This window comes from Monodon monoceros, unplaced genomic scaffold (assembly GCF_005190385.1).
Source record: "Monodon monoceros isolate NGI ecotype Baffin Bay Population unplaced genomic scaffold, NGI_Narwhal_1 Super_Scaffold_19, whole genome shotgun sequence".
Taxonomy (NCBI): Eukaryota; Metazoa; Chordata; class Mammalia; order Artiodactyla; family Monodontidae; genus Monodon; species Monodon monoceros.
The window spans coordinates 14,431,490-14,448,846 of NW_021703775.1; the positions used below are offsets into that span (position 1 = coordinate 14,431,490).

A 17,357-nucleotide genomic window follows, 5' to 3' on the forward strand; every position below is an offset into this window, starting at 1 on the left:
TCTACATCACCGTCTTTGCAATTATTTTTATTCAATAATCCCAATAATATGATGTTAATTCAGAAACTAAAGAAAAAGGACACAAGAATTTGAAGGGCTTAAATATATTTTTTATATTGATAATCTGTGTCTTTCTACCCTAATACATTATTATTGATTACATACAGGGTGACGTGAGGTATTTGTAAAATATCTGGTAAAAATGATTAATATACAGTATTCTGAGATGGAATCTTATAAACCTTTAGGTCTTCTGAAGTGTCACATTGATCATCTAAATTAAACTGCCCTGACTGGACTTGCAGTTGTTCCCTCAGACCATGTTAAAAAAGGAAGGATCTTACATTTTCCCAGAACTTGTGCAGTAAAGGGAAAGCAAATAATTGGCAATTTCTATTTCTCACATCCGAAGTAATGCATTCACACAAAATCAGGACCTTCAAGTCTAGCATGAAACAAACAAACAAAAAACCCCCCAAAACCACAAACAAACCGAAAGACTAGATTAGAGATATACAATCTCTGAATAATGGTTAGGCTAATTCACCAACACCAAAGAAATCCAAGTGGTCAACAGTCTTGAAAATGCTTTATTGAAATGTGTGACGTATGTGCAGAAGATGTGTGTGAAAAGACCACAGCTTGAAAACTGGTTTTTGAAACGTCTCAACAACCAACTGAAAAAAAAAAAAAAAAAATCCTACTGGACTGGACTTCTAGCATAACCAGAAGCCTGGTGTAAAATTTTCCTTTAAAACATTTTCCATCACAGAAACTAAAGAAAACAAAGCTAGGATACTTGGAAGTTGTTGGAGTTTGAAGTTTCAGAGAAGGAGAAGCAACAGTTTTTTAGAAATGTGGGGTGACATCTTTTTTGGATACATCTGGATGAGCATGGACTTCACAGTTCTCGGGAGAACACCGGAGGGTGCTTGAGTCTGTATGCTTGTGTTGAAGAAACAGAGAAACACAGACGGGGAAGGAAAGGACTACAGCGGAAGACGGGAGATGGAGGAAAGGGCTCAGAGGAGAGAGCACTGGAACAAGACATGATTAGGTTAAGTCTAGTTATAAATTTATCAGAAGCTGTGCGCACCTTTTTTAAAAGTCCTAAATTTACATTCCAAAAACTGCCCCCCAACCCCAAACCCACTGTCCCTGCCTTGGAGCTATTGTGAAAAGTCTATGCACAAAAACTGAAACAGAAAATAAAAAATATCCCGGCCCCTCCAAACCCCAAAACAAACCCAAAGGAGTTGTACATTTTTTTTTTTTTTTTTACACATAGGATTAATAATATAGGCATATAGGTGGCATGATTCAATTAAAAGGCTTTGCTTTTTATGCTGGAAAAAACCCAATAAATAAAAGGTGCTAAAGTTAGCATTAAGAATTTGGTTGTAATACATTGACAAAGTCTGGGAAGGCAAATCCTCAAAGCTCCCCTGATACTGATCTGTCTCAGCAAACTATGAAGCAAATACATAAATAATGCAAAGTATGATTGAGAATGTGAGATTTTCAAAAACAAAGACAACATAATTCAGGTTAAATTTGTTGAACAGTGAATAAATGAAATTCATCTACACCTGAATAAAACATATTTAACAATTGAAAAAAAAATTTAAACAACCACAAAAAGTAAAAAGTTTAAACAAGTAGAACAGGATTTGTTTTCAGGGCACACAGACGCCTGCAGCAGATTCCCACAGTAGCTGTACTGGTGTGTCTTCTATGGATGAGTTAGACAGGCTGAGCTCCACACGGTAAGATGACTAACAGGGCGACAGGACAGTCACACAGGGCGGAGCGGGACACCGGCTACGACCCCAGGTTCCACTGCAGAGCTGGCTTGTGCGTAGAGGCACACAAAGAAAGGTGATTCAGGCAGACATTATTCAAAAGCTACTTCGTCAAGTAACCCTTTTGCTGCGTAACCATTGAATAATGTTTGGGAAAGCTTTGGGCTTTTATTTTTAAGTTTTACTCCTTGTATTTAAGTTTTTTAAATAACAAGGTCACTAAAACTCATGCACGCTGCAAAAAACCTCATGCAGTAGTTAAGGTAAACCATCCAAGCAGTTTTTATTCATTAATATTCATAAATACACACAGCAGCTTCATTAGAGATTTCAATTTTCCTCTTCAGTTTGAATGTGGAGTATTAGGAGAGCCTTTTGCATGTCAAGGTACAGGAAGCAGAGATCACCCCTGCACTGCTACCTACATTTACCTGCTAGAAGTAAAAATTAGTTAAGTGGAAATGATTATCATATATATCTTCTCTCTTCCTTTTGAATGTACACAATGTAACAGAGTGACAGACCTGAAATTACAATCACCAAACAAACCCAAGATAGCTGTTGTCCACTTTCATTGGCAAATACAGCACAGAGGACATTGTCTGCGAATTGGGATGTCATCAAAGAGGAGGTGGTGGAGGCTCATTTCCTTTATTACTCTCTTTTAAATTTAGGTTTTCTAAAGCAACATCTAAAGGCATAATATCTACACAGCCCATAGCACCAAAATCTGCCATCTCCCCCCGTTCATCCTCGTCTGAGGACGAGCTCTCTTCACGAACTAAAGTGGACAGAAGGAGCTCTTGGACAAACAGGCTGCGGTCTGCGCGCTCACTTTCCATGGACTGGCGCTCTGTTTCAGACATTTTAGGATCATTCAACCTGTGTAAATTAAAAAGAAAAGATCTTATTGGTAAAGAGTCAATGAACAATGTCGTGGTCAATTTCTACAATGTCCTACTCTGTACAAGCTTCACAGGCGGCAAAACTCAGAATCTGAGACGTTTTAATGGAACACCTTGCTCTAATTTACCTCGTTAATTATGTTGAGATGAATTCCCCACACTTGTAACAGCAATACTGTTACCCCGAGGTGCAAGTCTATGCCTTAATTAGATTCAATGAGAAAAAATACATTTACACTTCTCATACTCCCTTTAGAGAAAACTGTGGTGAAAAATTTCCTAAGGAAAACAAAGTTTCTAACAGATTAGATACTTGGGGAAGTAGTGATTTCCCTAACCAAAATTTTACCAGTGGGTAGTAAAAAGAGGAAAAGTAGCAACCCTGGTCACAAAAACAAAATCTGCAGTGATTAGAATAGTCAACCGAAAAAAATCCTAAAAGTTCTCTTGGCTTTTCTCTATTATTTCCATCTAATTCTTCCTGAAATGAAGATATGTCCAGAAGACTGAGAGGGCAAACACACACACTCACACACACGCACGCACGAGCATGTGCGCACCTACGCTTCTACCAAGGACTGTGTAACAGGTCTGACCCAAGGTTTAAGGGCCCAGTATGCTCACCTGACAACAGGCACTTATGAGACCTGTGTCACGTTGGGAAACCTGGTTCGTCTGCACAGAGACTGGACGGCTGTCAAGAGCTCAATTTTTATTACTAACCTGTTAAGGGACTTATGCAAAATTCTGCTTAGTTTCAGTGCTAATTTTACTTCTCTACATTTTTAGTGGCAAAGAAAGAAAGGGAAACTGGTTGGAGCACTGGGATCAAGAAAAGTAACGAACAGGGAGAAGATGGTGACAGTGAAAGGAGGTTCAGTAGGCACGCGTGACAGGTGCTCCTCCCGGAGAAGCCAGGTGCACTTGGAGCCCACGCTCGTCTACACCCCGCACCTGTTCCCTGCTGTCCCACCGACGCTGGAAGGCATGGGGGCATCCCAAAGTAGCAATGGAGGAGGCATACTGGGCGCTCACCATGGGCTCTGCTTTAAGTGTTTTTTGTATGGATTATCTCTTTTAACTCCTACGAGTTAGGTCTCATTATTATCAACTTATAGGCAGAAGAAACTGAAGAGGTTAAGGGACGTGCTCAAAAATCTCACAGCCATCAAGTTCAAAACCACTCAATGATTAGATCCATGGCTTAGAAAACAAAAGATCTAAATTTAAGAACTGAAAGAACACAAAAGGATCTGGAAGGTAACTACATAAAAGCCATTAAATTCACATTGAAAGGAAATGACTGATGACATTTATGATTAAAACCAAATTAAGAATGTAAGAGAGTATCTAATGAAACAGGAGATTGAGCAATAGGCTACATATTCTCAATCAAAAAATTTGAAAGTGCTAAGAAGTGAAATACATTCCACATCCTTAGTTTTGGAAAAGGCCTTAAAAAGAAAAACAAACTAAAGTCAAACCTATTAGAAAGAGAAAGGATGCATAGAAAACTACCTACATAGCAAGCAGGCAAACTAGAAACATACAGGCTGAGGCCCCCAAACCTTCAGAGAGCATGTAATTCTAGTATTACTGTTTTGATTTTTAGGAAATAACTGAGAAAATGTTTCACTCCTGAGGCGGGTAGATAAAATCGGTACTAGGACTAGATGTCTTGATGGCCAAACTTCATTTGGGATCTAGAAGTAACTGCAAAGCTTGTAAGGAGCTTCAAACCGGAGTTGGCAAAGCTAGCTGGCTCCATTACCAAGAGACTGGAATCTGACATAAGCACTTACACAACTGCTTTCTAAAAGGTCAACCATTTTTGGATCCCAAAGAAACTGTGTCCCACCATCAGTTCCAAGTTGCCCCTGGTCAAAGAGGCCAAAGACGAGGCTGGAGCCCTACACATATCACATGACAGCTGTGTGGCCAGGGACAAGGATTTCCCCTTGGAAACATCGCGGACCCTCTCCTAGCCTTGAAGATTCTCAGCACACATGTTAATGTATTTGAAGTTCTGAGACGCCCATGAGTAAATAAACTATTTGTTAGTTAGTTTTGCCCAAACTTATTCATCAGGAAAAAAACTTGAACATAAATAACTATTTATATTTCTTAGAATATATAAAGTTCCAGGGAATATTTTTGGGGAAATATTGCCTTAGGTAAACTATATGCGTCAGGATCTAATGACACAGTGCAAGATGTAGAAAGTGGTCAACAAATTGCAAGGTACTATGCAACATACAGTATCAGATGACAGAAAGGGGGCCTTCCAGAAGCTACAACCAGAATCCAAGGAAAGCACTCAGAGGCCACCCATAGTGTGCCCTGGTTGCTGGCTGTCTGGTCTAGAATAACTACATAGAGAAAAGTCCCAGATCAAGCTCACTGAGTCTGGAGCTCAAAACACAAAAACAAAGAACCAGAGTGGAACAAAGGTGGGAAGATGTGTTATCCAAAGGGCAGTGGGGCAAGACATTCACTCCACCCCCCAGGCCAGCGAACCCTCAGCAGACACGCACACTGGTAGGGCTCCTTTCTGAGGTAGGTACCTAGATCTGTGGCTCTGTGCTTTCTCTACGCTGAAGCCACATTTTCAGGTGATAATCAATCAGGCACAGTTACTCACTTTGCAGAGATAATACAAAGGTAAATTTTCCACTTGAAACTTCCTCCTTAGATCCGTACCAAATGATAATAAGTACAATTAACTGGGCTTTTATTACATGCCAGATACTGAGCCAGACCATACACATACCTGTACTCCATTTCATCCTCAAAACAATTCTCATTCTAATGCGGCAAAACTCATGGGATATTATAAAACTGAGGTTTGGAGAAGTGAAGCGACTTGCCTAAGGTCCAAACTAGTAAAAGCTGGGGCTCTTGACAGGGGGTCCTATTTGCAGAGATGTGCAAAGAGTTTTTATTCTGCATCAACAATATGTTATTTACAACTATACACATGTGCCACTGTACTAACAGAGATGTTTAAAAGTATGAGATAAAAGAAATATCCACAGAAATAGTGTTTTCTTCTGACACCTAGTTGTCACACACATTACTTTTTGGAGATAACTGATATATTACACTAATTTTCTTCTTCGTGTCCCAGTTTTTAACTTTATATTCCTCTCTATTCCATTAAAAGTCCAAATTAGTCCAGGTTCTTTATCTGCTGAGCCTACTCACTACTGCTCTTTCTAAAATTCTTTTATTTTTAAAAGTCACATAAAATGCCTACGAGGTCTCGGCAGAGGAACACATTTGGTTGCTAATGGTAGTTTTCAGAAGCCAATAAGAACTCTACTCCATCCAGCAGAGCCATTTACTGTGTGTACTAAGTACTTTTTACACTGTGGTGAACCTTTTTTTTTAAATAGTTATTTTGTGTACGCTAACCACAAAAACTTAAATTCCACTTCTTTAGAAATTCTCAGGAGAAAACCACCACATTACAAAATCTTCTCTTGTACTTTTGGATATTTCACAGCAGACTGAAACTGGCAATAAAAAGACAGCAATGTTAATTATGACAATAAATGTGCCTAGTATGTCCCATATATGTAATGATGCGATGTTTACATTTTATGGGCGATATGGGGAAGAAATTCGTATCAGATGGTGACACACCGTTAGAACAGGACCATCAGCATTCCTAGTTCATCTAAAATAAACGATTACTTTTCATATTTTTAAGGAAATACTGAATATACAGCTTTGATTAGAGATCTGTGAGTTTTAATGGTTTGATCAAAGGCTGAGTCTTTAAGAACACATATAAGCACAAAAGAGAAAAGGTCTCAGGCTGCGCGGTGCTAATAAAATACTACTTCTCAAAGTTACATTAATAGATGAACTACCTTGTTAAAAGAAACTGGGAACTCTGGGTAGCTTGCTGACTGCTCTCTGTGTTAGCTGTGCTGGCTGTCGCTGTGGACTGTGTGATTGTAGTGGTGGCACTGCTTGTGTTAGTGCGCCGGGTTGCGTTGCGTGCAGTCTCCAGCTGTTGCCGTGCTGCCTGGGCGTGCTGCCGTTCCAGCTGCAGCTGCATCTGCAGTTGCTGTAACTGAGATGCTGAAGGGCCAGAGGAATTAAGCTGTCCTCCTGCAGAACGTCTCACTCCTGATAACTGGGATAAAAGCTCTGCCAATGGAAATGGAGACATTAATGTCTACTTCAATATGAGGAAAACAAAATGCTACAGATCATTCTTTTACCAGAAGAACATTAAAAATGATTGTCAACAGGAAGGCACCTGTGGCAACATACAGTTCCAGCTTGGAGCTTAATACCTTTTAGGATGCCTCCTAGAGGCAAGAGTCGTGTATGTGTTGTGTACGGGAAATGCAAATACATATGAATATTAGCTCACGTACAATTATTCTTAAGCAAAACATAGCAAATTGTTTTTCAAGTTGTCTGCCTTAGTATCTTAGTAGGCGAAGGTGGCTCATCTGCTGGTCCAAACACAACAAAAACCCTCTCAACATGAGCCCCATGAAGGCACGGATCAAGTCTACTGTTTACGATATGCCTGGTTCTTAGAACAGCACCTGACCCATAGTAGGCACTCAAACATTTATTTAATGATTGAATGACCTTTAGAATTAAATCCAAGAGACCTGCATCATTTCTAACTGTGACGGTTGTACACCTGCCTCTGCCTTCTTTCTCTGGAACCTTCTGGTACTGCTGTTTGAGAGCCCCAGAGCACCACTGCAGTGAGGACCACCGGTGATGCCCAGTGAAGCTGATTAGCTCCTGACTGTACGGCCTATTTAGACGCTCTTGTTTGGACAAGGCTATGCTCAGCAGAAGCCAGGTGGCTCTCTGTCCCTGCCTGTCATCTAAGTGAGGTGCAGTAGTTGCCTTCTCCCACGTGGAGGGTCTATCTGGCGTACATGGATTTGATGATTGCCCTTTCAACATTACTAGGCTGGCAAAGCTCTTCACCATTAAAATTCATTTCCAGGGCACATTTCTGCCTTACTGCTCACTGTTGTTTTATTCCAGGGGCTCTTAACACCAATCTTTCATATAGCCCATCACTAACATAAACTAATTTCCACTGACAGAAAAAAACGGAATGGAGAAAGTGTCTCAACTGTGAATCTTGCCCCCAGAAATCACATTAACTTTTAGAGCCTGCTACCAAAGACAGCAGGTAAATATACTTTTGGATGAAGAAGTATTTTTTAAAATTCCCAAAACTCAGTTTTTTTGGGCTTACTACACATCCAAATGCCCAAAGCACATTTGAAATTAAGATTTTACACTGGCTTCCCTGGTGGCGCAGTGGTTAAGCATCCGCCTGCCAATGCAGGGGACACGGGTTTGAGCCCCGGTCTGGGAAGATCCCACATGCCGCGGAGCCACTAAGCCCGTTCACCACAACTACTGAGCCTGTGCTCTAGAGCCCGCGAGCCACAACTACTGAAGCCAACGTGACACAACTACTGAAGCCCGCGCACCTAGAGCCCATGCTTGACAACAAGAGAAGCCACTGAAAGGAGAAGACTTGAGGTGAGAAGCACCTCAACGAAGAGTAGCCCCTGCTCGCCGCAAGTAGAGAAAGCCCGTGCACAGCAACGAAGACCCAACGCAGCCAAAAATAAATAAATAAATCTATTAAAAAAAAAGGTTAAAAAAAAAGATTTTACACTGAATATCTCACATTTTAAGGAAGATTTTATGAATAACACTGTTCCTACTTTCGATGACAGATGTATACTCAGCTGCATTTCAGGTATGCGTTCCACTGTACGTACACATTTCGGACTTGTACAGGCTCCCTGGACTCTTACTGCCTGCCAGCGCTTACTGTATCTTTCAGGGTCTCAGGCTACAGTGACTTCTGACATTTTGACGGTCAAACCTTGTGTTTTGCTGCTGGCTTCCCAGGTTGGCCGTGCATGAGACTGGTGACTTGGCTATGAACTACATGTTCAAATGTTTTTGTTGTTTTTTTTAAATAATTTTTTCCTATTTATTTATTTATTTTTGGCTGCATTGGGTGTTTGTTGCTGTGCACGGGCTTTCTCTAGTTGCGTCAAGCTGGGGCTACTCTTCACTGTGGTGCGTGGGCTTCTCATTGCAGTGGCTTCTCTTGTTGTGGAGCACGGGCTCTAGGCACGCAGGCTTCAGCAGTTGTGGCTCGTGGGTCAGTAGTTGCGGCACACGGGCTTAGTTGCTCCGTGGCATGTGGGACCTTCCCGGACCAGGGCACAAACCTGTGTTCCCCTGCGCCACCAGGGAAGCCCCAAATGTGTTGTTTTTTTTTTTTTTTAAAATAACAAATTTATTTATTTATTTTTTGCTCTGTTGGTTTTTCGTTGCTGTACGCGGGTTTTCTCTGGTTGTGGCGAGCGGGGGCTACTCTTCGTTGTGGTGTGTGGGCTTCTTACTGCGGTGGCTTCTCTTGTTGTGGAGCACGGGCTCTAGGCGCATGGGCTTCAGTAGTTGTGGCTCGCGGGCTCTAGAGCGCAGGCTCAGTAGTTGTGGCGCACGGGCTTAGTTGCTCTGCGGCATGTGGGATCTTCCCAGACCAGGGCTCAAACCCATGTTCCCTGCATTGGCAGGCGGATTGTTTTTTTTTTTTTTTGCGGTACGCAGGCCTCTCACCGCTGTGGCCTCTCCTGTTGCGGAGCACAGGCTCCGGATGCGCAGGCTTAGCGACCGTGGCCAGCCGCTCTGCGGCATGTGGGATCCTCCTGGACCGGGGCACGAACCCGTGTCCCCTGCATCGGCAGGCGGACTCTCAACCACTGCGCCATCAGGGAAGTCCGGCAGGTGGATTCTTAACCACTGCGCCACCATGGAAGCCCCCAAATGTTTTTTAAAGTAAGATTTTCCCAAGCTATTAAAACACGAATGTTCCACAATAATATAGTTCTCAAATCAAGGCAAGGACAAGACACTCCTACTTGACTTTCTTCCATGAGAAGAGCTTAATTCTTTAGTCCTGTCAATTAATTTTCTTATCTGTGTGCTCGTGGAGGCTGAGCCATGAAATTCTGCAGGTCTTTCAACTCTGACATCTTCTATGACTTTCTTGGGTTTCACTGGAGGCCACAAATAGAACACTGACTGTTCCTTATTCTCTTATACCTCTAAGTACTTAAGGAAATGCCAAAATAAGATGAACTACTTTATGTGGTCTACTTTAAACATATTTTATACTTATAAAATTTAGAGGAATTTTGTCAAGGAACATGTGGCGTGTGATAAGAGACTAAGAATACAGATCCTACCAAAAATTTTTAAAGGGAGCTCCACCATCCCCAGCCATTTCCTTTATTAATGTGAAACTAACTTACCAGCTATAGGATCCATGGCTTCCCTATTGCTTGGAGAATATGAACTCTGAGAAGAAGAAAGTCCACCAGTAGAACTGCTAGTAAAGTGCATGTTTGATCTACGTGCACGAGGACCTCCCAATCCCCGGCCAGGGTGAAACATTCTACGTACATGTCGAACACCACTCGATTCATCATAACTCCAAAGTTAAGGAAAAAACTGAAGTATTTCATAGAGAGAAAAAAAAAAATCACTCGAGTCCTCTTGCAAGATAGACATGCAGATTTCCCAATTATAAGCATTTTAACATAGCACATTTCATTTAGAATACAAATGGTACAACTATATCTATGAGGGCTATTAACTCTAAAAAAAGACACTCAAATATAAAGCAACATGTGAGTATGTGTATACTGTGTGTGTATGTTGTGCATGTGTGTGTGTTTTCAAAGAGAAAAAAAAGTTTCTCCAGGTGGGAAGAAGTTCCTTCCTAACACTGCCAAACGAGGTGAGAGGCATTGCCTGGTCAGACACCCAGGGTGAGACATTCTCTTACCCTCAACTCAGTATTGAATTCCATATACGTTCATACCGAAGTAACCACAAATAATAACCAGCAATTTTTTATATTTGGTGAGAACTGTGCTAATATACAGGCTAATCAAATCTCAATGACCATCTGTAATGAGAACCGAACAGTATAAATAATTTAAATTCAGGAGTAAAAGACTCCTTCTGGCTATTAGTTTTAATCTGTCAAGTTTTTTTTTTTTTCTTCCAATGCTGCTGCTAAGAAGAAAACCAGATTTGAATTTCCTGTACAGGTGGACACAGAGAGAGTAACAGCACATTCATCAAGAAGTCAAAGTTCCAGCAGCCTCGACCATCTTACACACCTGCGTGTGAGTTACACTGAAGAAGGTCCTGAGGAGCGAAAAGCTGCCAAAACTCATGAAGACAACACTGTGTTGCCTCCACACAGGTGAGTGTGAGGGTGCAAAGAGGGTGGGGAGGGCGACTGGGTGAACTAGATATTGTAGCAGGGGAGATCTTCTTTCAAAGCAGCCAATATATGGGAAAGGAATCTAAAAAAGAGTGGATATATGTATATGTGTAACTGATTCACTTTGCTGTACAGCAGAAACTAACACAACACTCTAAATCAAGCACACTCTAACAAAAATTAAAAAAAAAAAAGAAACAAAGCAGCCAACAGACAGCTATATAATACAGATTAATTTCTGCGTTGACTTCCCAGCTTTTTCAGCTGATGGTTCAGGAGTCACGTGGGGACAGGGTGGGTGGCGGCTCCAGGAAGCCCTCAGGCGCCACCATAATGCACACTGTTTCGTGGTGGTGTGACAGTGGCTTGGGTCCTGCAGAAAGCAATGTTGTGATCATCACACTCTGTTTTTAAAAAGTGTAAAAAGTGCACTTTAGGAGGAGTTCCATCAAAGTAGTTAAAAAAAAAAGAAGTCTGGGTGCTTAAGAGGCTTAGAAACAAGTCACTCCCTCATGTCAAACAAAATTACCACACAGTAGCACTTGAAGTACCTGAGAAATCAGTTATGTTTCCAGGAAAACTGCTATGCCAACATTTTGCTTTCTAGAACTTAATGATAATACTTGTTAGTAATCTAAAATGCAACACATGACTTCTCTTATTCTTATATTTTGCATAAGTTAATCTTTTCTTGGTAATGAAAGACTCATAAAAATCTTACAAAAATGCATGTAGATGATACGGGACATTCTACTGAATGGATACTAATTTCACTAGAGGCCCTTGAACTTGCTGAAAAAGTGCAGGATAACAGCATGGTTTTAAGTTATTTGCCCAGCTTCTCCATGAAGATGGAGTGAAGCATGGATCAAGCATAACTCTGAGTATCGTTATAGGATTCTTTTATACAGAAGGAGAAGTGACCCTAAGGCTAAAGTATTCTTGGCCTATTTGGATTTTCATATTCTTTTGGAAAAAACAAAAACAAAAACAAGCAAGCACCGCTTTCTTCATTTTGCTTTTAGTGTCCCCTGCATTTAGGAGAGAGGAAGAGTGGGTTCCTCTGTTCTTTCAGTACTTGTCCTAGACTGGCTCAGTCCAGGCTGATATTCTAACTTCTCAGGATGGGTCGATATCTTTTTCTTGCCATTAGTTTCCACTTATCTTCCCCTAACTCTAAAGGGCCATATTTCTAATTAGAATATTAGGAATTGTGAGCAAGGGATGGGACCTGTAGGACAAGAAAACCACCAGACCAGTTTCTTCCTCAAATAAGTCTAAGCTGGAATTATGATTGCCAGGAGGCAAGCAAAGGAATCAGAATGAAGTCTGGCAGGGAGAAAGGTTGTGATTAGCTCTTGAATTGCTTCAAATTGCAGCGAACACTAAAACCTTTACATGAGAACAGAAGCCTACGTTAATAGGTGATAGTTTCAGAAAAACAATTCATAACTTGAAACCAGAAGCACCGAGTCTACAAAATTAACTTACTCTGGGGGGCCAGTAATCTCTTGGAGATTATTAGGGAATACTGCCAGGAACTGTCATGAGATTGGTTTGGGAGGGGAAGCAGAAATGAAAGTGGGAAAGGAATTTAGACCTGGACCTGACCTTATGCTATCCTACTCAGAGGCTGGGCAGGAAACGGCTCTCTCTGGAGAAGGAAACTCCAAAAGGGAAGGAAGCCCCACGACGCACACTTGCCCACCATCCAGCCTATAACAGGGTGAGGCAACAGAGAACAGGGGTGGCAAGCAAATACATCCTCCGTATAGTTAATGAACGAGATTTTAATTTGGATTAGCATTTTCCTCTTTCGTATGAAAACACCCTCCTGAAGACTTATAACCTGGTCAAACTGTCTTAAAAAAATCTGATGGTAACGAACTAAAGATGACGAGCAAGGGAACTTTCACTTACTGAGCATGATCAATGTAACAGTCATAGCACAGAAAAAAGAGAAATAAGAAATTGCACCTTAACACTGAGTCACTCTTAGGAAAAGGTTAAATCAACTAAGATAGTCTGGAGGTTAGTTTTCCTCTTTGGGGATGCCGTCCTTAAAATTCATTGAAATGATAAATGTTACAAACAACTTTTCCCCTTGTTGCCTCTCGAAAGGATATTAAATCTCTAGGGGCTCTGTGTTCAAGTGTAAGATGAGCTGCAAAGTCATCCGTGACATGATTAGGATCGCCTCCAGGCAATGCCGCACATATCGGGCAAATCTGAAATGAAAGTAAAGAAAGCAGGTTTACTTACAGATGAACACTGATCAGACATGTTTCCGGATGAATACTTTACTGTACATTTTACCTTGACCAGGTTTTAACCAGGCAAAAACAAAGCAGATCCTGAACTAGTGAACAGCTGCGGAGGCTGAACAAGAACCACAGGCATCAGTGCTGTGACTCCACCGAAGCAGACGTCTGTCAGGCTCAGACAGATAATTCTAAACACACATGTCAAATCTGAGCTCTGGCAACGACTTCCAACAGCCTGGCCAATTCATCTGCATGGTCTAGGAACACAGTTTCCATAAAAATAGGTTTTTAGTGTGCTATTTAGAGCACATTCATGTCTAAGTCCGGCCTTACTGGTAAAGGCTGAGACATAAGCTTCCCTAAAGTAAGCTAGACTTGAGGGCCAACCGCCAAACAAGACAGCAAAGCTCTTACTAAAAACACAACTGCACGAACTTAAATACTTTGAATGTGGTATGGTAAGACACACAATGACTACTGATAATATGCAAATATGCTCTATCGATTCATGAATGGGACTTCCAAGGTGGCGAGTGGGTATGAGAGACCATTTTTAGAACTTTACTTCCCAGAAGGATGGGAGGTAGGACAAAAGCTTGTGATCAGAGCAGGTCAAGGAGTAGAAGACAACTTCGCTGTGGGCCTGAGGGCAAGGGACAGAGGAGAAAGAAGAAATAAAATAACGTGTCCACAGGCAGAGGAGGCTTGACAGGTTGGGAACGTGGTTTCTGAAACAGCAGTTTCAACAGAAGTGGTGAAATAGGAGGCAGGAGGGGGAAGGACAGGAAGAATGCACAACTTTCAGGGGAAAGCCCCTTACTCTTCCAGAAATCCAACTGGACAGATGATGGCCTAAGAGTGGTAGCCAAGCCTTGAAGTATGAAGAACTTCAAGCTGAAAGAACAGAACCAAGAAGAAAGGTCTGATATCAGCAAAGGAGCACAACCAAAGGGAGCCACGGGGCCCGGACAATGAAAGGTCTCAGCTTGTGCCCCTCCAGGGACAGGAGAGCTGAGGGTAGGATTCATCTTGCCAATACTTGTGTCCTGTGCCTAAGTTCTTTCACCTGGAGTAAAACTGGGCATCTGGTTGACCTTACTGCCAGCTCACAGCAAGTGGGAGAGGAGAGCGGCACTGGAGATGAGGCAGCAGGAAAAAGGCGAGACCTGGAAGGACAATACCGGGATACGGAGGGGAAAACAAATCACTCTGATTCCTAGAGCCTAAGCGAACACAAATCCCTATCTCTAATGACTAGAAAGCAGAAGTTCCCGGACTCTGATGTGATCCTAGGTTCCTCTTAATGTGCAAACAGTCAGTTGTCCTGATTATCTGCCTCAGGACTCTGAGAAATATCCTCAAGAAAACCTAAAGTTGCTCAAGAAAAATAACATATAAGCAAGACTGTGCAAAAGAATTAGGGAGGTCACAATGGGACATACTTGTGAGGCAAATGAGAGAAAGAAGTAGATAGCTATGCCTGTGTTTTTTCAGAAGATGCCAGAAACGTCTTGTTTTTTCTTTTTTTTTGGTGCCAGAGAGAAAAGCAATTGGATCTGTTTACAAGTGTACAGATGATCAACTCTCTCCTTACCAGGAACTTGGGTTTTACTGTCTGAACCATTCCTGTGCTGTGACACTGTGGGGTAGTGTCTGATATACTTGTTTTACTTTTCACATGTTTCTGTCTTGTCTAGCTAGATTGTAAACTCTTTGAGAAATGCAGGACAGTGTGATTTCTTTCTTGTTTGGGAACTGTGACCAGATTTGCTAAAAGGAAAAAGACTGACAATGTTTGGAGAAGCAGAAACAACCTCCAGTTGCATGTATGAGATTTTTATCCAAAGAGAAAATAACCACCAAAAGGTGGTTATCTATTTATAACTTGAACTGCACAAAGATAGCTACAGAAGTTGCAGTACTGTGAGGATGCACGTAAGTGAACTTAGATGAGGAAAGTCTCCTTGAGAACATGCATTCCTGGAAGGAAGACAGAATGGGAAAGTACAGATACCAAACATACTAAGAATGTCCTAATAGGACTGATAATCTCCTACAAACCAGAAAATCACCTTTGAGTTAGGGATGTAGAATAGAAGGAAAATCAGGATCCTTCAATATTGTATATTAATTTCAGTTCTGTAATTCAAAATCTTTTATATTTCACTATCGGGATAAGGCAGGATGAAGGTATTCAGACTGCTTCACTTAGAGAGAAATAACACAAAAGCAAACACTTCTCTAGTAACTAGGGATAAAGAATTACCAAGGATAAGGAACTACTGGGGTAGGAGGATCACCTAGTTTGGCAGCTGGCACACAAAAATCAAGAGGCTAGATTAGAACCAAGTGGAAGATGCTGTGACACTTGGGGCCACATGAAGCTAATTCAGATGAAGACCTGGAAGGGAAAACTAAGTGCTGATGGAACTGGAGGCCCGGTCACCTTACAAGTTTTTACATTTTATACTTAGCAAGCTAACTCATGTTTTAGGATAAAAACTTTGGCAAATCAAGGTTGTACTTTCTGAGAGATAATTGAGAGAACAAGAGGAAGGGAGAAAAAGAAGAGCAAAGTGGGACAGGAGAAACAAAGAAGAGGTGGGAATAGAGACAGACGCCACCCTGCACCCAGGAGCACAAATGCAGCTTAGCTCTGAGTGTGTCTTTACTTCCCCGAGATGGTACCTAATACCTTTTACAAGACAGGCAAATTCCACACAAAGGATAGGCTATTAACCCTAGAATTATGAGCCTGTCAACATTAATATTTATCATACTTCTACCGCCACATGCTATAGAAATATCTATCACCTGAACAAGAAAATTCCATTAATTTTAAGCTAACACATTAGCTTAAAATTATGACAACACAACACTGTAAATCAACTATATTTCAATAAAATAAAAAATTAAAAAAATTACAACAATTTGTCAACATTAAGGCTTACTGAATTGGCTTAAGTCAGTGCTTCCTAAATGTGCTAAGGATATAATTCATCTGGAGCATTTGTTAAAAATATAGTTTCCTACAAACGTATGGACACCAAGGGGGGAAAGCGGCGGGGGGGAGTGGTAGCGGTGGGATGAACTGGGAGATTGGGATTGACATGTATACACCAATATGTATAAAACAGATAACTAATAAGAACCTGCTGTATAAAAAAAAAAATATATATATATATATATATATATATAAAAAATCCTAGACTCCTGCCTAGAAAGTGATTCTAGGTTTGAGAATCTGTATTTTGACAAGGGTCCCAGTTACTTTATAATTAGAAAGTTTGGTAAATACTGCTTGAATATACAAAGGTACTGAAAAATAATACTTACCCTGTTGTATGAAACACCAAATCTTGTCATTAGCTACCCCTCCCCCACATGCTTATTCACAAATGTCCTTGCTATTCTCAGTCTTAGCAATCTTTGCTATTGCTCGAGTCTTCCCCTTCTGCGTCATCCTGCCACTGAGGGTCACCGTCAGTCCTGCTTTTTACCTGTAGCTCCTTTGCAAGCCGTTACCCATGTACTGGGGTGAGACCCCAGGCCAAAAACATAATGGAGTTTCCATTTTTCCACATGTTCCCAGTGCATGATTGCCAGTGAGTAACCAGTCAGTACAGATTCTTAACACCGGTGGTCACCAGTGTGACCAATGTCTAGAACATACCTTCTGAAGTTACTATTCAACATGTAAACGCTAAGTCACTACTGAATTTACAAAACCTTTTTCCCTGTGACAGGCTACGTACATTAAAAAAGAAATCTAAAAGCAAGCGCCCCATATAATTATCAACCAGTCTAAAGCAAGTTCGGATTTCCCCCCGCTTCTTTCTTGAACTCGAAAACCCTCTCCAGGTGGCATTCTGTCTGGCTACTGTACAGTGCTTTAAAACAAGAAGAGAGGAGGATTTAAGTTCCTATGATGTGGTGAGTTCTTTTCCTCTCTCTCTCTCCCTCCTTTTTTTGGATACACTTCTTGCCCATTTTGTTCACTGCTACAGAAAAACGCATTTTAAAAGCTGCCTATCTGATCCAGCGTATAACCTGGCCTTCACTGAAGCTAGAC

At 41.3% G+C, this 17,357-nt stretch overlaps 1 protein-coding gene across 2 annotated transcripts in view; it reads right to left on the bottom strand.

Moving 5' to 3' along the window:
• Nucleotides 1–577: 577 nt before the first annotated feature.
• KCMF1 (potassium channel modulatory factor 1) overlaps nucleotides 578–17,357 on the bottom strand; it is a 75,764-nt gene continuing 58,984 nt past the window's right edge. For both annotated transcript variants that reach the window (XM_029231672.1, XM_029231674.1), the window contains 4 exons: nucleotides 13,148–13,249; nucleotides 10,039–10,213; nucleotides 6,583–6,865; nucleotides 578–2,684 (listed from right to left, as the gene is read on the bottom strand). In XM_029231672.1, coding sequence (XP_029087505.1) covers nucleotides 2,423–2,684; nucleotides 6,583–6,865; nucleotides 10,039–10,213; nucleotides 13,148–13,249 — 822 coding nt within the window. In that variant the 3' untranslated portion in view covers nucleotides 578–2,422. The remainder of the gene's footprint in view (nucleotides 2,685–6,582; nucleotides 6,866–10,038; nucleotides 10,214–13,147; nucleotides 13,250–17,357) is intronic.